At 42.2% G+C, this 25,299-nt stretch overlaps 1 protein-coding gene across 1 annotated transcript in view; it reads left to right on the top strand.

Moving 5' to 3' along the window:
* Positions 1-15,107, top strand: part of LOC308291345 (MAP kinase-activated protein kinase 2-like) — a 37,222-nt gene extending 22,115 nt beyond the window's left edge. Inside the window, exons 3-10 of the mRNA XM_080733336.1 lie at positions 929-993; positions 1,127-1,206; positions 7,011-7,137; positions 9,154-9,229; positions 9,933-10,057; positions 11,670-11,755; positions 12,347-12,427; positions 14,692-15,107. Coding sequence (XP_080589462.1) covers positions 929-993; positions 1,127-1,206; positions 7,011-7,137; positions 9,154-9,229; positions 9,933-10,057; positions 11,670-11,755; positions 12,347-12,427; positions 14,692-14,835 — 784 coding nt within the window. The 3' untranslated portion in view covers positions 14,836-15,107. The remainder of the gene's footprint in view (positions 1-928; positions 994-1,126; positions 1,207-7,010; positions 7,138-9,153; positions 9,230-9,932; positions 10,058-11,669; positions 11,756-12,346; positions 12,428-14,691) is intronic.
* The last annotated feature ends 10,192 nt before the right edge of the window (positions 15,108-25,299 follow it).

Below are 25,299 nucleotides of genomic sequence, written 5' to 3'. Positions count from 1 at the left end.
CGTCCGTGCGTGCGTCCGTGCGTCCTCGCAGTTTGTGAATAGCTAATCTCAGTCACCGTTGGCCCGATCGCTGCCAAACTGAGCACACACACTCCCTGGATGCCAATCTAGAACCTCTGCCCCACATTTTTCAAATCAGCCTCATGGTGGCGCTATAACAGGCCGATTTGTGTGGCCTGGTTGTTACCAGCTAATTTCCGGCGCCGTTGGCCCGATCGCTGCCAAACTGAGCACACACACTCCCTGGATGCTAATTCAGAACCTCTGCCCCACATTTTTTAAATCAGCCTCATGGTGGCGCTATAACAGGCCGATTTGTGTGGCCTGGTGGAGACCTGTGCTCGGAAGAGCACTGCTTCTAGTTAGCAATAAAACTGTCTGTAAGTCTTGTGCCAAAAATAGCCCATCGTCTACAAGCTTGTATATCTGCCGTTTTAAATGAGGCATTAATGGGGGAGTGATGCGGAATATAAAAACATATATACATTTAAATATAATTGTCTCAGAGCTTTTATAAGTTATCTAAATGTGTCTTGATGTGATTTCTATATTATGCTAAAAATATCTTTTTAATATATCGTCTCTGTCAGGTGTCCAAAACTGTTAATGTTCACGATTCAATTTAAAAATGGCAAAAGTAACTGATCTGCCAGCTCGAAACATGGGGCTAAGCAGCACTTTTTGAGGTTTTACTTTTGATGCTTTTTTTACACTGATGATTGTGCTGTCAAACGATTAAACTATATAGAATCCGTGAAAGGTTGTGGGGGTCCCTGCTTCATCTCTCTCTCAACTAAGGGGTCCTTGGCCTGAAAAAGACTCCTGAATTAGAGCGTTAATTTACAACAACAACAAAAAAAGTCGATATATGGAGATAAAGAGGTTTCTGCCTGACAACAATATATCTTTTTCCTTTATGTGTCCTCAGCATGGATGGAGGAGAGCTATTCAGTCATATCCAAGACCGAGGGAATCATGCTTTCACAGAAAGAGGTAAAGACATTTCTTCTCCTTTTTTTTTTATCAAATCCAATGGTCTCTCCTCCTCTGCTTGCCAGGGGCTCAGTCAGTGTGCTGTTCAGTCCTGTTGAATTATTCCCTCCCTCTTTCTCTCTCTCGTGCTCAGAGGCCTCAGACATCATGAAGAGCATAGGAGAAGCCATACAATATCTACATGCCATCAACATCGCTCACAGAGACATCAAGGTAAACCATACAGTTCCTAGTACATGCCATCAACATCTCTTACCACCACTTAACCCATTCAGGCCGGGCACACATTTTAGTGTATGGAAGGGGCTTACAGTACATGTACAGTATGTAGCAAAATAATTGTTTTTGTAGGCAAATTTCTGATTTAGGCCTAACTACAGGTTAGGCCTAAATCCCTCAGAATAGAGCAGTGAAGTCTGACTTCATTTACCCATCCTACCTGGTTCACGTTCCCCCCCCCCCCCATTCTGAATTCCCATAGACTTTTTGAGCGGTGGTCACACCGTCTCCATAGCGTGGCCGTGTGTGTATGTATGTATGTATGTGTGTGTGTGTGTGTGTCTGTCTGTATGTAGCCTCTGGTGTAGCCTGAGTACCCTGGGTGACCAGAGAGGTGCTGTTGAGTCTAGCCTGCCCTGAGCATCAACTGCAATACACACACACACACACACACACACACACACAGGCACCCCCCCCCCCCCCCCCACACCACCGCTCAGTTCACACGGGTGTGATTTTTTCATATTGCGTAATAATTATAAGAACTGTGTTCCAAACATAAACAAATGATCTAAGCCGTTTGACTCATATGGATATGAAGAATCAACTGATTGTGAGAAAACGCTAATGTTACTGTCGCCGAATTAGTTACATTTTTGCTAGAAACAGGCTTTATCAAATATGAGTGAATGACTTTAAAAGAAAGATTTATTTGACATAAATGTAAGGTCCTGTAAAGTAACAGTGCCGTGGATGAAACAAATGTTTACAGGGTGCCCTGAGCCAGAACCACTGGCCTAGAACATCTCGCTCCACTGTCATATGTCCTAATCAGTTCTCCTTGATGAGATCTAAGTCCTCCTCAACCTCAAAGACCTCTTTAATGTAGGGTGACCATATTTTCAGCCACTCAAACCGGGACGCAAAACACTGTTGCCTTAAACTGGGACCCTAAAAGCAATGCGCACGTTACCGCACACGCGCGTGCCCATTCTCTAACGTTCGTGCACGCGCACACACGCACCGCAGGGTTGCAAACGGGCAGTGAGTGATTGACAAACAGGGCTCAGTGTTGAATTCAGACACGCAATGAATTTGTTCCTTTTTAGCTGGTCAGCAGGACCAGCTCTTTAAACAGATTACATTGTCCTGAGACATTCAGGGGACCTAGGGGACCTATTTGCCGATTGGCTGTCCATGTCACATGGTCACCGAGCTCATGATCCATTGGCCAGGCCCTCCAGATCTGTACTGCTGTAATGACATATTTTGTCCAGCAGGGAGCACCATTCCTTCACACTGAGGCGGTGCCTGTGGCCAGCCTGCTTGTGATAAATGAAACAGAAGAAAAGAGAGGTCTATACTTGAGTAAAAGTACAAAAGTATTGGCATCAAAGTACAAAATGTTTGTATGATTGCTTGTAGATCGGCTATCATTCTTTGATTTTCACAAGTCATTGTTGACATCATCATCCATTTAAGCTTTATAATTAGCTTCATACTAACATTAACATTATTTTTCTTCTTTCAATTCTAAACGTAGAGATTAGGTTATGAAAGGAAGGTGATTAGGTGATGAAAACTAGCAAAACTATAGCAGCCATTCACTTTAATCAACGCGATGCATCCAATGTAATTGTGATGAGGATGTCAAACAAACGTTAATCACGTCGTATTTAATTATACTTCATCTGTTACAGATGATTGTCCAAATAAACCGTACGTTATTTAAACTGTGAGCCATTTATAGACAATATGCAGTGTTGCCCTGGGCATCGTTGTAGGCTGTAGTAGGTGATGTGTCACACCATCTGCATTAACATATGAACTGAACGAGTATGCAAGTTGTCAATGATTTAACTCTATGACCATGATATGGGCTTTGGTGTGAAGTCATGAAAATATCGTACCCTACACAATTTACAAAAGCAACACAAAGTACATTCATTGATGAGCTGCTTCTTCCTGTCATCTGATCAGTGTCCACACAGTAGATTAATTCGAGTTGCATTTTAATATCAAATGAAGCAGAGCAAAAACGATGTGCTGAATGAACCAATGCGAGTCTTTGAGAATTACAGTTAGTATCTTCACAAATAATGAGCACATTTCTAGAGACACGGTAACACATTCATTGTACTAAATGACAAGAAAGCATATATTTAGAACGATATGTAGCAGTGAAATACCACAAGATTTTGGAAAATGCCTACAATCAATACACTTATTTGAACACCTTGGTTACATTAAGTTCTGCATAATGCGTACTTTCTGCTTTTGGTACATTTCAATACAAATACTTTTTATACTTGTACTCAAGTAAATTTTGAATACAAGTCTTCCACTTGTATGATACTTAAGTAAAGAATGCGAGTACTTTTCCCACTACTGCCTAATAAGCATGCTAGTTTTAGTAAAATCAGACATCACAGATAGATTTATAGAGTAATAGGCTATATGGCAACTGTAAACTTAGCAGGAGTCCTCCAGGCTATGGGGGAAAGTAGCTGTTGGAAAAAGTACTCAAATGTTTTACACTTGTTTTTTTTAAAGTATCTTAAAAGTATCAATACTGCACTGTAGATGTACTCAGTTATAAGTAAAAGTCACACACACACACACACACACACACACACACACACACACACACACACACACACACACACATACACGGGGGGGGGGGGGGAGTGACAAAATTCATAGATCTAGAACACAGACTTCATAGATATAGAACACAGAATATGTACAGTACAGTACAGTGAGGTACAGTATACAGTACAGTAAAGTACAGTAAGGTAATACGCAGTTATTACTGTTGTTTGAGCACGCCCGAGTTTTTTCAAAACTTTTTTTTTCCAAAAAACATTTTTTTCCAAAACTTTTTTTTTTTCAAAAAACATTTTTTTTTTTTTTTTTCAAAAAACATTTTTTTTTCCATCTGACCAGCTTATATATTGACTGTGTCAATTCTTGTTTCTGATTGGTTAGGTGAGCATGTTTTCGTGAAAAGAACATGATAAATGTCTATGCAACCACTGAAAACAGCTACTATTATTTTAATTCTGGCGAAAACCGGGACAATTTTGTAGTGAATGTTGAAAACCGGGACATATTGGTGTTTTAGAGATATTTGTCGGGACACCGGGACACGCAGCTTGAAAACGGGACTGTCCCGGGTAAAACGGGACGTCTGGTCACCCTACTTTAATGTCCCTTACACACTAGTGTTGCATTAGTGAAGTGCCCTTAAAAGGTTGTATTCTACATCCATTACACTAACAGACGCTGTGACAACAGTGGGTCTGCTGACGGGTGTAGTTGATAACAGGTGACCAGCTGTAGTCTTGACATGAACACCAGTGGGGGGGTCTATGACCGGACCCCCTGCCGTGGATCACATTCACAACAGGTTTACAAAGAATGAATGGTCCACGGACCACTGGCTGCAGAACAGGGATTTTAGAAATGTCTTTCATTTTACATCGGAGGAGGTTCAATCGTCTCACATTTCTTGAGTATTCCTACAGTATTACTTTGTAAATGAGTTGTGCCTTTCAAGTGTATGGTCAACAAACTGACAGAAATGTGCATTTCAGCGTAATCTGGAGACTCACCTCTTCAGACTCCACCTCAGCCCGTAGCATGTGAACCTAGCCTTGACGACCATGTAGACCAGTAGTGGTTCTCAACCTTTTCAGGCCGTGACCCCCAAAATAATCATTTTAACTGGGGACCCCCCACCCTGTCACAGACGGTTCTATTATGAAAACTAGACCTTACCCGTTCGAAGATGTGTGCTCCAAAATATGTGCAGAGTGTGGGTTGTGGGGAAAGTTACTGTAACTGGTGCGTGCGTGAGAATATGTGGGAGCATCATAATGTAAGGCATAATGTATGCCCTTGCTCCACATATTTTGGTTGTTTATCTGATAGATAGCCGATCTACATGCGTTGTGTGCATGTAGATCGGCTATTTTCACAATTTCTGCCTCTAATATTTGACAATTTGGCCAGTTTTAAATTGTCAATTTGACAGGGTTTAAAAAGTCAGTAAGTTGTCACTTTAGAAATGTGCAGATGCCCTCTATATATGGTTAAACTTTATGTTGGTTTGTTTATTGTTGAGTGAGAAAACAACATTGCACATTAAAGGAAAATTCCAGAATAAAACATATTAATCCTTAATCAGCCTTTTATCACGTATGTACATACCTGGTATGATGGATTTATCATAGTCCTTCCAGTTTTTACTTCTCCTGGACTCCTCAGATCTCTCTCCCACAGCCAAAACGGCGGTCAATTGTGGTTCTCCCAAAGCGCTAATTTTCACCGCTGCAAAGTTACTTTTTTCTTCATAAATCTGCTATTTATAGTTCAAAGGGAGCCAGTAATCCACTGTTTTATCGCGGGTTGAGGGAAATGGCCGTTGTTGACATGATCCCAATAGTACTCACAGAAGAAGAATGAAGTCTCGCGTCTCGCGTGATTACCGCGTTTCCTTTAGCTTTTTCTTTAGCGCAAAAGAAAGCTTTCTCCTGGAGTTATTACAGCCAGTATGTACACAACAAGGCATCGTGGTATATATATAAAAAATAAGAAAGCAGAAGAATATAATCTAGTTAGTCTATTGATCGCTAGAATCTAGTAATATGACTGAGAAGGATTCATAACAAAGCATTTTAACGGAAAGACACGTTTCTGTGGTCATGAGGTACTTTTTACCTAACGTTTATTTGGTGAGGCATTGCAGAATGTCTTGAGGAAAATACGATTATTTTGATTATATTGTAGCCTACATTGTTTACAAATAATAATACACGTCAAAGTTATTTTATAAGTAATTCCATAAATAAATAATAAATAAAATCGAAGAAATGTATTGAGGAAAAAATAAAATAAATAAAGGTAATAGAATTACCTTATGACTACAGGAAGTCCGTTAAAATGCTTTGTTATGAATCCTTCTCAGTCATATTACTAGATTCTAGCGATCAATAGACTAACTAGATTATATTCTTCTGCTTTCTTATTTTTTATATATATACCACGATGCCTTGTTGTGTACATACTGGCTGTAATAACTCCAGGAGAAAGCTTTCTTTTGCGCTAAAGAAAAAGCTAAAGGAAACGCGGTAATCACGCGAGACGCGAGACTTCATTCTTCTTCTGTGAGTACTATTGGGATCATGTCAACAACGGCCATTTCCCTCAACCCGCGATAAAACAGTGGATTACTGGCTCTCTTGGAACTATAAATAGCAGATTTATGAAGAAAAAAGTAACTTTGCAGCGGTGAAAATTAGCGCTTTGGGAGAACCACAATTGACCGCCGTTTTGGCTGTGGGAGAGAGATCTGAGGAGTCCAGGAGAAGTAAAAACTGGAAGGACTATGATAAATCCATCATACCAGGTATGTACATACGTGATAAAAGGCTGATTAAGGATTAATATGTTTTATTCTGGAATTTTCCTTTAAGCTAAGCAACTGGGGACCCCCCCCCAAAATAATTTGGGGGCCCCCCTGGGGGTCTTGACCCACAGGTTTAGAACCACTGATGTAGACTAATGCAAAGGTTACAAATGATGTCATTTAGATAGCATGATATTTAGACAGATGCTAGGTTCCATGTTTACCTTGAATCCTATACTTTCAATGTACAGATTATTTGTCTGGCCCCCGGCCCCTTGGGTTTCTTATAATGTGGCCCCAATGAACAATTTGGATGCAGCTTTTTTGGGGTGTTCTGTGACTGTCCTGCTTTGCAGAAGATGAATGTGTGGTGTTTTTGTTCTTTCAGCCAGAGAACCTGTTGTACACCTCCAAAAGACCCGACGCTCTGCTCAAGCTCACCGACTTTGGGTTTGCCAAAGAAATCACCACTCTCAACTCACTGGCTACGCCCTGCTACACCCCTTATTATGTTGGTAAGAACTGCTGGCTAAAGTTGTATACATTAATAATACTGCTATATTGATTTACTTGTCATGCATCAGCTTATTAGCCGGACCGAAAAATTATCATTTTAATTCCAAATGAGAAACGATTGTTCTATCTTTTTTTGCCTTTTTGAGCAGTGCTCCTGAAAGGAGCTAAGCTCCAACATCTGGCTTTGTCTGGGCTCTGAAGCATGGCCTACATCTGGCCTACATCTTGCCACAAAGTGCTCAAAGTTTGTTGTATGCCCCACTAAATGTCCGGGCTTTGAGTGCTTTGTGGCAAGATGTAGGCCATGCTTCAAAGTTTGTTGTATGCCCAGGGTCACATTGCCCAAGCTTCACAGGATGTTTTTTTCTTTTTTTACTACTACTACTACTAATAATAATAATAATATAATAATAATTTTTGGTTTTTGTCACATTCCTAAGACAAAAATGTGATAACAATAAATTTACCCCCATTCGTTCTGGATGGGGACCCGTTTCGAAACGGGTCCCCATCCGGAATCAATGGGGGTAAATTTACTCAAATCAAATTTTTGTCTTAGGAATTTGACAAAAAACAAAAAATATTATTGAACTCTACTCTCCATGGCATGACTAATCAATAGAAAAAAAGTCATTTTGGGGGTGAACTACTCCTTTATGCCCTCTTTTCAGAAATGTCTCAATGTTTCAATAATAGCCGATCTAACAAGCCCACAAAGGCAAGACTCAAAGTTGCGATGCAACACGTTGTGAGCTTGTGTTTATCTGCATTCTTGTAAACCACAAGAAGGGGGCTTCCTCCTCCCAGGGTTGACAGTGGTTAAAACAAAGCCATGTGAGTGCTTACTAAGCCATGGAGGTGACCCAGTGTTTGTGTGCAGAACTTTCCTTGCAGGGGATTTCACAGAAGTTGCTGATCGTTAACAGTATATAGGTTACTTCCTGTGGAAAGTACAGTATCCACGCTGGCTACAGCATGTTTTGGTTAACGAGAAGTTAACATCCTGTGGACTAGACATAGACCTGTTTTAGAGTCAGCTGTTTTTTAGTTTTTTGTTCTCTTTTCATTATGTTTTCAATTGTCAGCCAACGTGTTGAATACATTAAGTCAGTGGTTACCACATGGTGTGTGTGGAGGCACACTGCTGTGTCGCAAGACAAATCCAGGTGACAACCACCCAATATAATATGAATTGCATTTTAATTTACTATATCTGTATTTTGTGAACTCTCAATACATTTCTCAATACAGATGCAAATTGTTTACCCTAAAAACACTTGCCATATTTTGGGCGTGATATTATTATTTTGCCTGACATTATTCTTTTTATTTTTATTACCTCAAAATGTTAAAGATGGTGAAAATGGTAGCGAAAATGATAGATATACAATCTCGCCTGTGTAATCGGCGCGGCATGAGCATGTAGAGGTGCTGTTTTTGCTATGAATACAGGAGTGCCTTGAGATATTGATTGGTGTTTGTTTACAAACCACTGCATTAACCCATTAAGCAGATATACAAGCTCATAGCGCGGCACATACCACGCTATGATCTTGTAGATGTACTATTTTTGTAAAATCGTGAAAATGTGTTCAAATCTTTGAATATATAGTTTTCAAAGCAAACCTTTCTAACTCAAATCATTGCTACTGGGGTTGTCCCTGGAACAACATATTTTGAGATGGAGGCCTGTGGCCAAATACCTATAATTTTGGGGGTCCTTGACATGAAAAAGTTTGAGAACCACTGATTTAGAAGGACTTAGATTAGAAGACATTTATAGAATCGGGTCAAAATATTCAAAGACTTCCATGTTTTATTTTTTATTTAATGGCAGATCTACAAGCTCACAGTGCGGCACTCGGTGCCGTGCTGCGAGCTTGTATGTCTGCTATTTTTCAATAGTTAAAGCATACAATAATGGTTAAAGTAATAATGCGTTCTTGGTGTAAGTGGGTTAAGTTGTAACACAAATGAACGTGTCATCATTGTTTGTCTCTTGTTCTCTGTCACAGCCCCGGAAGTCCTGGGTCCAGAGAAGTACGACAAATCCTGTGACATGTGGTCTCTGGGAGTCATCATGTACATCCTGTAAGTCAAACTGAAAGGTCGTGGGGGGGCGGGTGGTTTTGACATGTGTTTATGGGTTTACATATGGCTCTTTTCCTCTACGCAGGGTAACCATGAACCATCTGTTAAACCTGATGCTTTCCAGAACCCGTCAAGTTCTGTGATCTGTTGTCTTGTTTCTTTACATGTCCTTCATAACCAGAACCAGCCCTGAAGGGAAATGTATGTCATGAAAGAGGAAATATCTGTGTCCATCATCAGTTTATCAGTGTTTTTCACTTTGATTTATCTTTGTACAGTTTTAAGTTAGATTTTTTCTTAAATGGTCAAACATAGCTTATCGTCTCTGTCGGGTCAAAACCTCCTTTGTCCAAAACTATTACTTTTCAGGGTTCAAATGAAAAAATAACCATAAAATATCTGAAATACAGGCTCCCAACATGTCGCTATTTCTGCTACTTTTGTGTGACACTGTAGTTTGACAATATATGAGATCAAATTACGAAAACACATACGTTAAACTATGGTGATAATACGTTTCTGCCCTGCCACAACAATATCTAAAACTCAAAATGCATGCCGATTGTAGATCAGCTATTTGTCTAATAAAAAAAAATATATATATATTTTTTGAAAGCTTGCAACTGCCACTCTTCCTGGTTAGGATTACGGCAACAACGTTCCACATATTCCTGATAGTGGTTTGTTTGTGTCCCATCCCCAGGCTGTGTGGCTACCCCCCCTTCTATTCCAACCACGGCCTGGCCATCTCCCCTGGGATGAAGAGACGCATCCGCAATGGACAGTACGAGTTCCCCAACCCGGAGTGGTCCGACGTGTCGGAGGAAGGTGAGAGACACTCACAGAGAGCCATGTCACCGTAGGGTTGGGATCCGGAACTGATTTATCACACTATAGTTAACAAAACATCTACTGATGCACAAACTTGGGGCACACTTCAAATAAAGGTTCGCTCAACTTTAGGACAGTCTGAGGGGATTCAGAAGAGAAATACTCTCTGCACTCACTTTAAATAAGAGTCTTTTTTTAAAAAGAAGCAGCAGTAGCCTTCAGATAACAAGCGTGTTTCGGCGCGCAGGTCTTCGTCAGTGTTATAATTCAAACTTGGGACACATCATCAGTGTTGTTTCCTGGAGTCACTGGGTGTTTGGGGTCTTGCAACAGACAGCCTCCTCCAGACGACCCGACCGAGGCTGATCAGACCTCCCTGGCATGTGTACAAGTGGCATGCTACTGCCCCCACTGTCTCTTGGGTGCTTAGGGTGGCAGTTGAGCTGTTAGCAGTGGGTGTTGGTGACACTAGGAGGCTCTGGACACTGTGGGTTGCCTCCAGGTCTGGATCCTACTGCGTCTGACCAGAAGTGTCTTCAGTGCGTTTCCGCTGGCCAGCCAAACATCTCATACTGCCTTAGTGGATTTTAAGGGTTTGGAACTCCCAACCCTCTCCAACCCGGGTCGCCGTCTCTCCGTCCTGTCCGTCCTCGCTCTCTCCAGATGTCGCCAAACTCCCTGTGGTTTTCAATTACAATACCGGTGGTTTTCAAACTTTTACATTTCAAGTACACCTTTTTATGAATCCATTTGGTTCCATTTGTACACCGAGTTACAGACCTGTAATGTTTACAGGAATCGTTAAAAGGGAACTGGTATGGAATCGGACCGTGAAGAGGGAATCGTTAAGGAACCAGAATTGTTAAAGTGAGACTTTAATGAGGTGGAGCTGGTCGTTGCTCGCTGAAAAGGGAATGACAGGTTCATAAACAGAGCTATTTAAAGGATATATCAGGCCCAATCGTCTGATTGGCCATCTGCAGATTCAGATTGGCCAATAGTGCTCACGCTTCAAGCTGTAAGTGAGAAGGACTTTTGCTGAGAATTCCCAGCAAGAAACTAAATCGCAAAGATTGAAAGCATGGGAGAAGAGATCTTCCTGATTGAATTTACCCTTAGAGCTACATTAGGGAAAGTGTGTGTGGAGTGTAGCTTAGTGTCTGGATTTATAGACGGCAATATACTGTATGAATGCATAGTGAAATACAGCCTTAAGCAATCTGTATTAACTCATTTACCGTCTTTTAAAACAACTGAAAGGGTTAACTGCCGCGTCGTCCTTACCTTTTAACGTGGACGCGTGCGTGCATATCGCTCACGATCTGTGCACGGATAATGTACCAGGCATGTGTACACCCGATCACAGCTTTCAAATAAAATAATCCCATTGAAAAAAGACGTTTCCATCGCTGAGCTGCCTCTACTACTGGTCCCGCCAGACCGGATGTAAACATGATGTAAACATGATGTAAACATGATGTCACGTGACATTTCATGTCGGTTGCAGTAAATAATTGTCTGATAAGGATATCAGTGAGATAGCAGACATGTGAGTGTGACCTTTTGAGCTGGGTGTGTGATCATTACCCTGTTGTGTGTTTTCCTTCAGCCAAGCAGCTGATCCGTCACCTGCTGAAGACTGAGCCCAGCCAGAGGATCAGCATCACAGAGTTCATGAACCACCCCTGGATCAATGTAAGAAACCACCGTAACCATTATGTTTATGCTATCAAGAAATAGCTGATATACAAGCTCTCGTGCTGCACTGCAAGCTTGTATATAAGCTTGCATATAAGCATTGTGATACAAAAATATCGGCGATTTCAGGCTCTGTATCGTTTATAGTCAGTCACTCATATTTGATACGGTTTGTTTCTGACGAAACACTACAGTTTCCACACCGTCAGTTGATGTCCTTCATATCCATACGAGTCAAACTGCTGGGATAATCCTTTTTAATTTTGGAACACAGTTCTTATTTGACATGATATTATAACTGTGTATGGGAATTCAGAACAGGGGAAAAAATGGAAAAATAAAGAAATAGACTTTTAAGAAGTAGTTTAAATGGCAGATCTACAAGTACACAACGTGCCCTGATGCGACCCGTCGTGACCTTGTAAATCTGCTACTTGGTTTGTGTCCCTGGGAGACATCAGATGTCTCTTTTGGCTCTCAGTCTACAAACCGCTTGGGAGCCGCTGACTTAAAAGAGCACTGTTAAGTGTTTCAGTGTGTGCGAGTGCTTTGTGTCCGCTCATCATCCATGTCTGGTCCTGTCCACAGCAGTCGATGGAGGTCCCGCAGACCCCTCTACACACCAGCCGCGTGCTGCAGGAAGAGCAGGACGTCTGGGAGGATGTCAAGGTATCTGCTTTAGCCTTTTTCTGTTTGTTTTTATTTGTTTGCTTGGTTGGATGTTCTCAAATATAAACATTAATCAAATCTAACCTTTTTCAAATTATTCTAAAATGTTGCAACTTTTGACAAATTATGGGCCAAGACATGGTTCTAGTACTGCCCAAAAGTGGGATCGGCCTCGGAACCCAAAAATGTGTCATGGGCGGGCCTTCAGTTTGTTGCTGTTGTCTACTGTATGTGTTGCTTCTCCCCAGTGGGGGGTATGTGGGCTCGTCCCCTCTACGCCTCTTCTGATTGGCTGTCATGGAGGTGGCGTCAGGATCCATGTCCTCCCTGGGAATAAATGGACCCCCTTTTGATAACAATGACAGAAACATGTGTGCCTTGTTATCAAACCCTGAACATTGTCCACCTGCGCCCTCTAGTGTTAACTGGCAGCATTTCTAAGTACATTTTTCCATTTAGTTTAGCTATGCAATGGTTACTTTTCGGTGTCCCCCCCCCCTCTACACCAAATATCTTCACTGAAAATGGCCAATCTATAAGCTTACAGCTTGTGTTGTCGATTTTCTGTGGATATCCCCAGAATTGGGACTGAAAAAATAAACGAAACTACTTCGCTACTCACCTAAACAAAGATAGACTTGTGTTGTTGAAAGTCTATTCTCTGTGGTGGGAAACCTCTCCGTACCCCACCCACTCTGTAAAATACATTATTTTTGTCATGAAATAAAATGCATCCAACTCCGATGCGAGGTGGATGCATTTTATTTCATGACAGTGGGTGGGGTGCTGAGAGGTTTACCACCACGGAGAATAGGCTTTCAACAATGCAAAACTGCCTTTTTGTTTAGGTGAGTAGTGAAGTAGTTTTGTTTATTTTGACTGAAGTCAAGCCATCTGAGCCTGCTGCCTGGCAGAGCGTTAGAGAGACTTCACTAACGCTCTGGACCAGAGATCGCTCCTGACAACAAGTCAAACAGTAAAAACATGGTAAAAATGATGCGCCAACAAAACCGACATTTTCGGCTTAGCGTTGATCTGCCATCTGGCAGGACATAAAACACGCAGGTTGAGATCACCAGCGCTGATCAAAAAGGTCAAATCCCAACAAAAATGCACACTTGTCTTGAAAAACGATTAACTTTTTTTATTTAGGAAAAGCTGAAAAGGGGGCAAGCACCCTGTATAGTACAGTACTTTGTGTTGCATGTCAGTGCACGTGACTACATGTGTGCAGCTGTTGCTGAACAATGAGGCACATAGCAGGTACTTAAACTGTAATGACGCTATGACTGTGCTCGTTAACATTGTGATCATGGTGGTTTTATTAACGGTAGGCTGCAGACTGTGATGTAAAGCACAGTGGGTCGGGACCAGGCCTGGAATTTCGTCATTTTAGGGGCAAGGCCACTTGGCCTTTGGTGTTGTCCATTTTTCTGAGGGCACAAAGGCCAAATGCCAGGGCAAGAAGGCCATCAAATAAAACAAGTTTTTAGTCTATTGAAAGAATTTGTTGAATTTAAGGGTTAGGGATGATAACCTAATCTGCAGTGAAATAAATAAATAATGGTATTTACAATCTGATCCATGTTTAGCCCAGCACCAATTTAAAGATGGACACCGGTGTCTACTGTCTACATATTGACAAGAAAGAGACAGAGGAGAAAGTGGTACAGTCATTGGGGCGTTAAGGCCACTGTGGTCTCAGGTCATGCCATTGGTTTGAGGGGCACAAGGCCAAACTGAGGCGCAAATCTTTTATGGCTTGTGAGTAAATGCGTTGTTTATAGGGATGGGACGATGATCGTTGTTATCGCTTATCGTGATAAAAAAAACACTTACAATAATCGTATCGTGGAGATAATCGTGAAATTACAACCCTACCAGAATGGGTTTGCCGCTCTGACATAACGCTGTGATGACATTCACTGTGATGTCACACTAACAGTATCCCTTTTATGCCCATATATGGAGTTCCCTGATGTCATCAATAATAATGATGCCCTGTTAGAGAGATCCCTGGGATGCCAGGGAGAACAAATCCCTTTTATGCCCATATATGGAGATATGGAGATCCCTGTGATGCCAGGGGAACAAATCCCTTTTATGCCCTTATGTGGAGATCCCTGATGCCCATATCACTGTGGCGCGACCTCGCCCTAGTTGTTTAATTGATAGAAACATTCTGGGGGCCTAACTACTGCACAAGTAAAAAGTCTTGAGTATTTTTTTTCACCACTGATTGTCTGTTGTATTATCATCACCAGGAGGAGATGACCAGTGCCCTGGCCACCATGAGAGTGGACTACGAACAGATCACCATCAAAACCCTGCAGGACTCCACCAACCCTCTGCTCATGAAGAGACGGAAAAAAGTCAAGGGCACGACCACGCAACCGCCAGGCCTGTGAAACCCCAACAAAAGACTCTTTTAGAAAGAAAAGCCCTCCCTCTCTACACACACACATTGTCCCGCCCTGTCCTAAGGAACGCTGCCGTGATGTGTGTGTGTCGACTTGTTTCTCATCCCGTTCGCTTCGCCTTGGCTCGCACACACCAGAAAGAAAGCCGCTCTCACTGGAGATCTCTGGGAAATCCAGAGGAGTTTCCAGTGTTTGAAGACTGCTATTTCCCCCCCACACACACCCCAAAAAAGCTGTTTTGAAAGCTTTTAAAACATTTATTTCTGTCTTGTATCAATGTTGCAACCTTTTTTATCATAGAAGTTACCGTTCAGATTTGTCATTGATTCTATTTTAAGGTGAAGCGGCATGTAGATCATCAGACGGTTATCACAAGATGGAACGGTGGGTCTCAAAGTGGGGCTCCAGGGACCCCACAGGGTTCATTGAGGGGATTCAAAACAGACCCTTACGGGTCTGTAACCCTTTGACGGTGTACGAATGGAACTTTTTGGTTCCCTTGTTGTGCAAGTTTGAAAACCACTGCAATTCCATGGGTTTCATTTGTAGTCCAACACGGCCGTGTTGAGGACCAACACAGGTGTTTCTATTTGTCTGATTGGCATAGAACTATAATGTTCTACGCCAATCAGAACACCTGTGTTGGTCCTCAATATGGCCGCTGTAGGACTACAAATGCAACCCATGAGTAGAACTTTTTTTCCCCCAGTAGTTGGAACACTTGGAAGGGTTACTGAGCACTGATGATTTACATTTTCCGACCGTTATCATGATAGGTTCTGGTCCCAGTTGTCGGATCCCTGTCAAACGGTTTATTGAACACTCCACAGAAGTACAATCAACGGAGCCGAACTGTCCTTTTGTTGTCTCTTCACAGCGGAGAGCCCACATGGTTCTGATATCTTTGTTATTTACTGGATGCTGTCATCGGTAGCCGGGCGGCCATAAAGAATGACACAAAAGGATTACGTAAGCGTTCTCGGGGGAGGGGGTGGGGGGGACTGGGCTCTCTTGCGCTATGCACTGGAAAACATTTTAGTATGTGCACTGAAGGTTATTCATAAATCCCCTTGTGTTGTCAGGGTGAAGGGAGGAAAACATCTGTGTATAATAGTGTTTTAATCGTTTTTCTTGTCCCCTTTATACTGTTGATGTACATAATGTCGCATCAACAGTGTTATTGTTTTTGTTTTTTTCCTGCGTCGGGTGAATTATGTTGCCACAAAATGGAGAAAAAAGGAAAAAAGAAAAGGAGAATAATGGATTGTATGAGTGCTTTTGAATGTGTTGGAATTGTTGCTCGTGCGTTATATTCTTTTGGCAACATGCCCGCGAGCCGAGTCGTGTCAACCCAAATATTTTAATGTTTGTCTACATAGGAGAGTAGTAGGTGCCCTGCGTGGCAGAGAATTCTAATTCAAAAAACGGTTCCGCATCGGTTTTATTTTTTTAAGTTTTTAATCGAAACGTGTGTTCGACGAATGCATGATTTTCACACGGATGTGTTTTCTGTGCCCACGTCGGATTACTCTCACTTTTAATAGTCGAATTCTCATCAATTCTCTGTCAACGCGTCAAGGTCGATTAATGCTTTGAGAGGCACGTGTCGATCAACAGGGTCGCGTGTCTCAGCATTCTGTGAGGTTTGAGCGTTCGTTCGTTCATGCCGTCTGCGACTCGCTGGCGAAATGGCACAAATGCATTTCCGGCGCCACTTTCGTCGTGTGAAGGAGTCGGTCGACACTTGTCGTGGCAAACTGACCTTAAAAACCTTGTCGCCATCTTTCGGTGTCCCAAATATCAGTGTTTGTAGTTCCTTCCCCATACAGAGTATCCAGTGTGTGTGGGGAGTTTTAGTATTCGTGTATCTCTTTGACAGACTGATCACAACAGCGTTTTAATTGAGAAGCTTCTGACGAACCCTGCTGCTAGCTGGATTCAAGATGCTTCAAAAAGGCATTTCAACGCGCCGCACCGCAGCAATGGACAAGAACATTGTTGAATCCACTCCTCTGTGTTTTCATTTATCGATTTCTAACTCCTTGAGAGGATGCAAAACGTAACCAAATGGACCCTCACGGGTCCATTTTGTCGTTATAAAGGTCCCTACTGTGTGAAGGACTTTTAAAAAGTGTTGGGGAATGGGGGGGGGGGGGGGGGCAAGGGACAGTATAAGACAAGGGAAGTAGTTGGGAGATGTAAGAATCTGTCATTTTGCACCTTACTAAAATCATGTCTTGTACTCTCAATTAAATCTCTTGAAATCCTCTGAAGTCTTGGTGTGCATAATGTATTGCTGCAAACGCAGTAGACCAGGGGTCTTCAACGTTTTCAGGCCAAGGATGAGGATCCCCACAACCTTGTACATAAATTCCATATTGTTAAATTGTTTGACAGCACAGTCATCAGTGTATTTTGGATTCATGTCAATTTGTGTTTTCAGATATTTAACCACTTGAACTGTTATACTTCTCCCCTCTACAACAAACCCCTTTGTCGAAAATAGCCGATCTACAGGCTGTTGTGATCTTGTAGATCTGCTATTTTTGGCTAAAGTTCTCAGAATCTGGTTAAGAATCTGGCTAAAAAGGAGTTTGACTTTTTTCTTTCTATCACACAAAGATTTGGAGGACCCCCTGTAGTAACTCTGAGGACCCCCTAGCTAGGGGTCCCGGACCCCCTGTTGAAGACCCTTGCAGTAGACTCCCCTCGCCGTAGCTTTAGTGGCACTTTACCGCCCCCAACGGGTAGTTTGTGGCCCTGAAATATTGTGTAGCCCTAACATTTCTGATGAGATTTCTCATTCCCAGTGGGTTGGTTTTCCCACAGATATAAAAAGCTAGATACCTCCTCCGGTGTGGGGCGTTGGTCAAGAGAGCTGGCAAGCCTCCCAATAACTCTATGCAAGCCTCCAGAATTCTGAGGCGGGGCTCTTGGGAATTCTGAAGGACGCTTCCTTGTGCGTCACAGAATGGGAAGCTCGGTAGGCCAATCAAATGCAGGACTGGCAGGACTACCTCTTTCCCATTGGAGGGGGCAGAGTGCCTTCCGCAGTTCCACAGTTACACACTTCCGCCAGCAGTGTTTGACCAGTCGCGCCAATGAACTGCAGCGGCGGGGGAGGTATCTAGCTTTTTATATCTGTGGGTTTTCCCTCCTCAGATTAATGCAGGAAGTGAGGTCTGTTTTTTGCTTTTCACTCCCTTTTCTCCCCAATAGTCTAATTATTTCCTCCCCACACATATGTGTGTGTGTGTGTTGTCACTGCTGTGGTATCCTACTGGCTCACCTGCCAGCGAGGAGCCCCCACCGGGACGATGCAGAGCCTTCGTCCTACTCCTCCCGCCCAACACTCCCTGCTGACATTTGCCGCCCCGGCCCTGTAGAAGTAAGTATAGACAATTATCACCCTCCCCAGAACACAAATCGTATTAATTTGTTTGAACAGCAGCGGAGTAATGAGAGTAAAACAGACTTATTTTGTAGGGACTCGCTTGCTGATGACTTGGATGTTTAGCTAAACATAACCACTGCTGCATTTTTTTCGTCCGAATATAGGAGCGAATTTCGGAGCACGTAAATAAAAAGATCTTACTCACATTATGTCAATCACGGTTGCACACTGCCGCCCGTTTTGTATTTATTTTCAGACCAGGCTTAATTTTTCCGATTTTCGCAACTGTCACAACTGGGTCCCTTGCTCTCTCCCTTTCCTCTCTCTCTCCCTGGCCTGAAAAAAAAAAAAAAAAAAAAAACGTTTTTATGCGGATTTCGGTTTCCAAAATGCAACGAAAAAACGCAGCAATGAGCAACCAGCTTAACTCTGGGGAGCCCGGGATGGAACTAGGAACCCTTCTGGAACCCTCCGTGTTCTAAGACTGCTACTCTACCCCTGAGCCACTGTCGCCGGCATAATGGCCTTGCCATTTAGCTTAGCAGCTAACTTGGCATTAGTCAAACCATGCTGCCAGCTTTCTACCAAGAGACACACAAGATGAAGTGGTTCAAAGCCTTAAACAAGCAGAGTAGATGTAGGTAGATGGATAGATCCTATGATGGAAAATCAAATCAGTGCATCTTGATCAACATGAAGCATAGCATCCCTGTTCTGAGCTAGCCTCGTAAACCGCCCTCTTCCTGAAAGGATTTCATTTGTTTACGGAAGTTGGTTTATTAGGCTAGTTCTGAGCATGTCATAAGTGAACTTTTGGAGCATTTCTTTATATTTAAAATATCTTCTCTCTTGAGTGGATGGAAACCATGGGCATTTTTTTTAGCCTACTATTTAAAACAAGTAAATAGTTCAAATGGCTGATCTAAAATCTCACAACGTGTTGATGTAGATTATTGGCTATTTGAAGAAAATAGTTTTCAAAATGGTAACAAAGTGTAGGGATAAGGGGTAAGGCATGTGTCCAAAACTGTTATGTTTAGGATTCAAATTCATAAATGGCAAAAGTAGCAGATCCACCAGCTCAAAACGTGTCTCTTCGCACCGCATTTCGAGCTTGCAGATCTGTTAATTTTGATGCTTTTGTTTGACGCTGTTGTGTGATCAAGAAGGGCATTCATTTCCACAAGAAAATAGAACATGGTTATAAGGTTTCTGCATGACAGCAACGATAATATGATAAATGTCACATCTTTGGACTTTATTGTGATCTCATCGTATTGTGAGTTTGTTACCATTACATCCCTAATAGAAACCAAAAGAGCAGCTTAAATGATATGCATAGACCAATGTTAAATTGCTGCTCTGGGGGCATTTTAGGGGATGATATTACAACGTCATATCAGTGCATATCAATTGGGCCTTTTGACTCGGAGGCTTTCAGGAAGTAACCGAAGTACACAGGGAAGACATAATTTGCATATTATAACCACACCTGGGGGTCTATTAGAGTAAAGTCCATAGACGCATACGAAAGAGAAAGTATAAAACTATGGCACCTCTTTAATAGTCTCATAAGTTTCATAAAAGCAGGGGTTAAAGCCTCAGTCTGTGATTCTTCACCTGGTTAAGTACCATGCATAGTAGTACATAAGGACCGCAGGAATACACAAGAAACGGAGGGGGAGAGTCATTTAATCCGTTTGCTCCGTAGCTCCGTACATAATTGACTCTGTCCGTAACCTTACGGACAGCACTCAACCCGGCGGATTAAAACCGATAAAGACGTACGTACGCTTGAACTACCCGTGGCGAACTTTTGTCAACCGTGGCAGTAGTGAGGAAAATTAAGAAATAATTTTCCTCCAACAAGAAATATAATTTAGCAAGAAACGTGAAAAAAGGAACGTCATTGCAATCACTGAAGAGGACGTCTGGACTCCTCACAGCCTCAAACGGCTTTATTGGCATGAGAAAACATACACACAAACACGCGCGCGCACACACACTCACACCGCCTGTCCCCCAACTAATAAACAGAGAGAGGGGTGCAGTGCTCTGTGTTTTGTTATAATTACTCAGTCCGGGTGGTTAATCTGTCCCTCGCGGAGTTGCATTTACCGCAATAACGTTGCCGTTGCCGACAGAAAACATCACGTCGGTCGTCGGGTCAAGAAATTCTGTGGTTCTACATATTTTGGCTAAAAAAACACCTCCATGTGGCACGCGGCCCAAACGGGAGCAGAATTGGAGCGGAGAGCGGGTCGGCACATAAATAACGGAGAGAAGAACTATGCATGTCGACGCAATTACCGTACGTACTGTCTCACCCCCAAACGTACACAAAATCAACCATACGTAACTATAAATGGCCCTTTAGCTGTATGTAGAACAGCAGGAACAATACTACTAAAACATCATAATCTTACATATTGGTTTAGTGTGGGGTGCACCAGGTTCACATGCTTTCACAGATCACACATCAGGCACACATCAGGACTTGGTCACTCAAGGCATTTTCAGTTGTGAGATTTAATCCATGTTTTTGATCAAAGCTGTCCTCTTTGTTTTCTCAGGGTGAGCCTGCCATCGCGTAAAGCCAACAATTCTGGGAAACCATTTGATCCTGGACAACGACTGGCAGTATGACTGACACACACACACACACACACACACACACACACACACACACACACATGCTTGCAGTGAGTTTAATTGGCGTTCCAAATTGTATCATTGCATGGAAGAATGTGCGTGCTGACCAGGCAATGAGCATTTCCTGAATGTGAATCTGCAGATGGTTTAATTTTTCAGGGTACAGCCTCAAAGCACCGCAAGAAGATGATGCGAAAAAGATGACCCAATTTCTTTTTTTACCTGAGCTGAAATCTTGAATGACGAACGAACAAAAGTTCAGTGTGTAGTGTACACAAGGCGGTGTGTACACAGCGTGATTGACACAATGTGGGGTATGAATCTTTTAACGTGTGACGTGATAGACTTCATAGAATACACCTAATATCTCAATGTTGAAATTTGTATTCGTTTTTTCCCCCCCACGTATCTCAAGAACCATTAGACCGACTTCACATTCGCCACACACGTCGCAGACGACCTGAGAGGGTGCAGTGAGCGGCGTTGAGGCGGTCAGATAAGCAGTTTTCCATAAACACCAGAAAAGGCTCTGGCCCAATTGAGCCAATGAATTGCCATGGCAACCACAGCCATCATTTTGGTAATTATTTGGATACAGAGTGCCGCCATTAACTTGCGCTTTATTTTGAAGAGCCCCGGACGCCACGATCGAGTCCATGTTGTGGAAATTCACGAAATGAAACACAGATATGAAAAATCCTAACCGCGGCCGATCGATCGTCGCGGCCCAGAGTTTTTGGAAGTAGATTTACTGAGATAAAGCGCCCGAGTTGCATCATGAGATATGTGGTATACTCTGACAAGTGACAACGGGCATTTTGCGATAATAAAGGTATCTATCATACCGGGTATTGCATTACAGAGGGCGGGACATACATTCCTTATTTGCATCCTTCCCGAGTAGGCCGGTGCCCGACGGCGGGCACACGTCTAATAACGACTAAAACTGTGGAGAGGGAAAGCGTAAAATAAAAGCATGCACTTGGCAATATCTAGCGAGGCTTTGTTAAACAGCAGGGGTGAAACGTTGACATCAGGCTAAGATGATCATCATATGTTGTCTTTAATCCATTTAAACCGGGAACGCATTATTACGCATTATGTTATGCTTTAACTATTAAAAAATAGCAGATCTAAAAGCTCACAGCGATTTTGTAGATCTGCTATTTTTGAAAAATTGAAATTTGTGCAAGTCTATGCATATTTTGACCCGATTCTAAAAGTGCCTTCTAAATCCTTCTAAGGTTTTTTAGAAAAACCTATGATTCTATGTCATTGGTTCTCAAACTTTTTCATGTGAAGGACCCACAAAATTATATGTATTTGGCCATGGACCCCCATCTCAAAATATGTTATTCTAAGTACCCCCTAGAAGCAACGTTTTTGAGTTACAAATGTTTGCTTTAAAAAATATATACATTCAAAGATTTGCACACATTTTCAAGATTTTTCAAAAATAGAAGATCTACAAGCTCGCAGCACGGCACCGAGTTAGGCGTACCTGGTCTAAATGGTTTAAAATTACAAGCCTGCGTTCGCAATAAGACTGCGGCGAGACAAGCCCCCCACAACGGGGTATATGTTTTGAATTAGGATGCTTGTTTTATAATGAAAGCAATTATTCCTTCCTTTTCAGCATCCTTGCTTTTGTATTCCCACACAATGGCCGCTGTGATCGTATTGTGCGTGACAGTGACTGCCCCGCCATTCGTGGTCGTGGTAAGGGGAGGGGCTAGTGGATATGATTTATAAAATTCAGTTTGGAATTTTGTGCGAAAACATTTCTCGTCAGTGTTGCCAGATCTTATGAGAAAATTAAGCAACATGCGGTCTTGGAAAACAAGCCCAAAAGAAACCACTATATTGGGCCGCACGAGTACTTCAAACCTATATACATTGGCCGCTTGAAAATAGCAGATCGATAAGCACAGTTGTTGAGCTTGTAGATCTAGATGCTATTTTCCACCAAAAAATAGATCTTGAAAATAATATCTTTTGAAATATTTGAACACGAAGCTGGTACAGGGGTCGCAAAATAGTATTACATGAAAAGCAGGCAGCCCAAATAACCAGTGTTGCCAGATTGGGCAGTTTTCCGCCCAATTTTTTTAAACTCATTGGGCTGGAAAAAATAGCATTGTGCGGGCATTTAAATTTGGGCTTGTTTTTAACACATCTGGATGGTTTTATTAGCCTCAAGACACCAGGTTTTTCACGCAGTACAGTGTGTAAAACCTGGTTTCTACCTGGTTTCTTTCTACTGCTCAGTGCTCTGATCTGGTCTAGAACCCACCTACTCACTGTATCCAGTCCTTAACACCCATAAATGCATGCACTAAGCTGTTGATCCAATAACGGCCATGTTGTGAGTACATAGGGCGGGAGATGGATACTGATCCATCTAGGGGTGAAGCTGCATGTAGTGTGTCACTGTCACCGGTTTAATGCCGGTGCGGGAGGAAAATATTGTATATGTAGGCCTATATAATGTGTTTCAAACTCAGATTTTGCGGTTTAACATGGGTTTGCCTGATTTGGGCTGGATTTTATTAAATTGGGATGGTTTTAACTAAGTTGTGCTTGGGCTGGAAACCCTGCAAATAACTGTATTTACAAGTCGCCTAACAAAAAAACAAGCCCAAAGTCGCTTGTAATAAGCAGACATGGCGACACTGCCACACATCAGGGTGGTGAGTCAGCGGTGACGCGAGTTACAGTATGCGAGAAGAAGAGGCCTGTAATAAATACTATCATTTAGTTGAAGGATGTGTTTTTCTTATGTTTGTTTTTTTGTGTGTCAAAAGCGTTTCAGCGAGGCTCCCTTTTTCCCCTCAGAGGAGTTCCATCTGTTTATTAAACCTAAAATACCTGGAACGTGCCCGAGTTGCGTTCGATTTTAACCACTTTAACCATTATTTCATGCTTTAACTATTGAAAAATAGCAGATCTACAAGCTCACAGTGTGGCACCGAGTGCCACGCTTTGAGATTGTAGATCTGCTATCTTTGGGGAAAAAAAGAAAACATGAAAATGTGTGCAAGTCTTTGAATATATTTGACCTGATCTTTGACCCTGACTTCTAAATCCTTCCTCTAAATCAGCTTGTTTTCAAACTTTTTCATGTCAAGGACCCCCAAAATTACATTTATTTGGCCGCAGACCTCCATCTCAATATGTTGTTCCATGGACCCCCCCAGAAGCAGAGATTTGAGTTACAAAAGTTAATAGGGAGGGCGAGTGCCAAAGTGCGGCTGGCCCTCGCCATATATATTGAAAAAATGCACACATTTTTCACGATTTTTCAAAAATAGCAGATCTACAAGCTCACAGCTGCTATTTTTTAATAGTTAAAGCATTCAATAATTCTAGGTCTAAACATTTTTCAAATATATATTGAAAAAATGCATTTTTCACGATTTAAAAAAAATAGCAGATCTACAAGCTCACAGCGCGGCACTCGGTGCCATGCTGCTATTTATCAATAGTTAAAGCATTCAATAATTCTAGGCCTAAATCGGTTAAACTCCCCCCCCCTCCCCACCCCACTCCCTCTCAAATGAAATTGGTTAGTTAAGGTTCATTACATGTTTGGCTTCCCATTCCAATACGGCATGCTAGTTGAGGGGGGCCGGGTTGGGCGGGAGCGGTTAACCACTAAGAATGTTGAGAATGTTGTTTATATGTTGTTTGGGCAGACGCTGGGTCCACTGTTTACCTGGTTTCCTATAGTTTCCTTTGATCTCTCTGTTTATGTGACTGTACTTTACCTTGTTTACTGTGACCAGAGCTTATTCTGCTTCCTCTAATCTCAATTTGTAAGTCTCTCTCGATCAAATGCCTACATGGTAATTGCAATTGGCACATTGTTAAAAAAGGAACCTTCTAAAATCACAGAGCTACAATTGTGAGCTTGTAGCTTTGCTTTTTTTTTTACATATTTCTTACATATGTTCTAGCACAACCCAGATGTGCAACAAAATAGATAACTTATCCACCTCTTTCCACGGGAAGTTACTGGAGATTTTTTTGCACCACACTTCCAGTTAACAGCAGACATACAAGCTCACGTCACGTCGCAGATGCAGCCGTTGTGAGCTTGTAGATCACACTCGGCTGTGGCGCCGGAAGCTCCGTGCAACTTCTGCGCAATGCACGATGGGATGTTGGAAAGTTGTGGATAGATTTAGCCCAACCTGGCTGGCAAACTCACCCAAGCTCCATATAAACAAAGACAAGTATACTTAGCCTACTGTGTATCATTGATACTGTATAAATGTATTTAAACAATTAACAGTAGAGAGGCTTCCAGAGATGTAACAATGTACATTATGTCAATACGGTTTGTACAACTTCCTCCACTCAAAATGGCATGATTCTTCATACCCAGTCAGCTGCCTTTTCTGTCG

This window comes from Nannobrachium achirus, assembly GCF_963921795.1.
Source record: "Nannobrachium achirus genome assembly, chromosome: 9".
Lineage (NCBI taxonomy): Eukaryota > Metazoa > Chordata > Actinopteri > Myctophiformes > Myctophidae > Nannobrachium > Nannobrachium achirus.
Note: the sequence above shows the minus strand (reverse complement) of the source record. Positions and strands in the feature narration are given on the sequence as shown.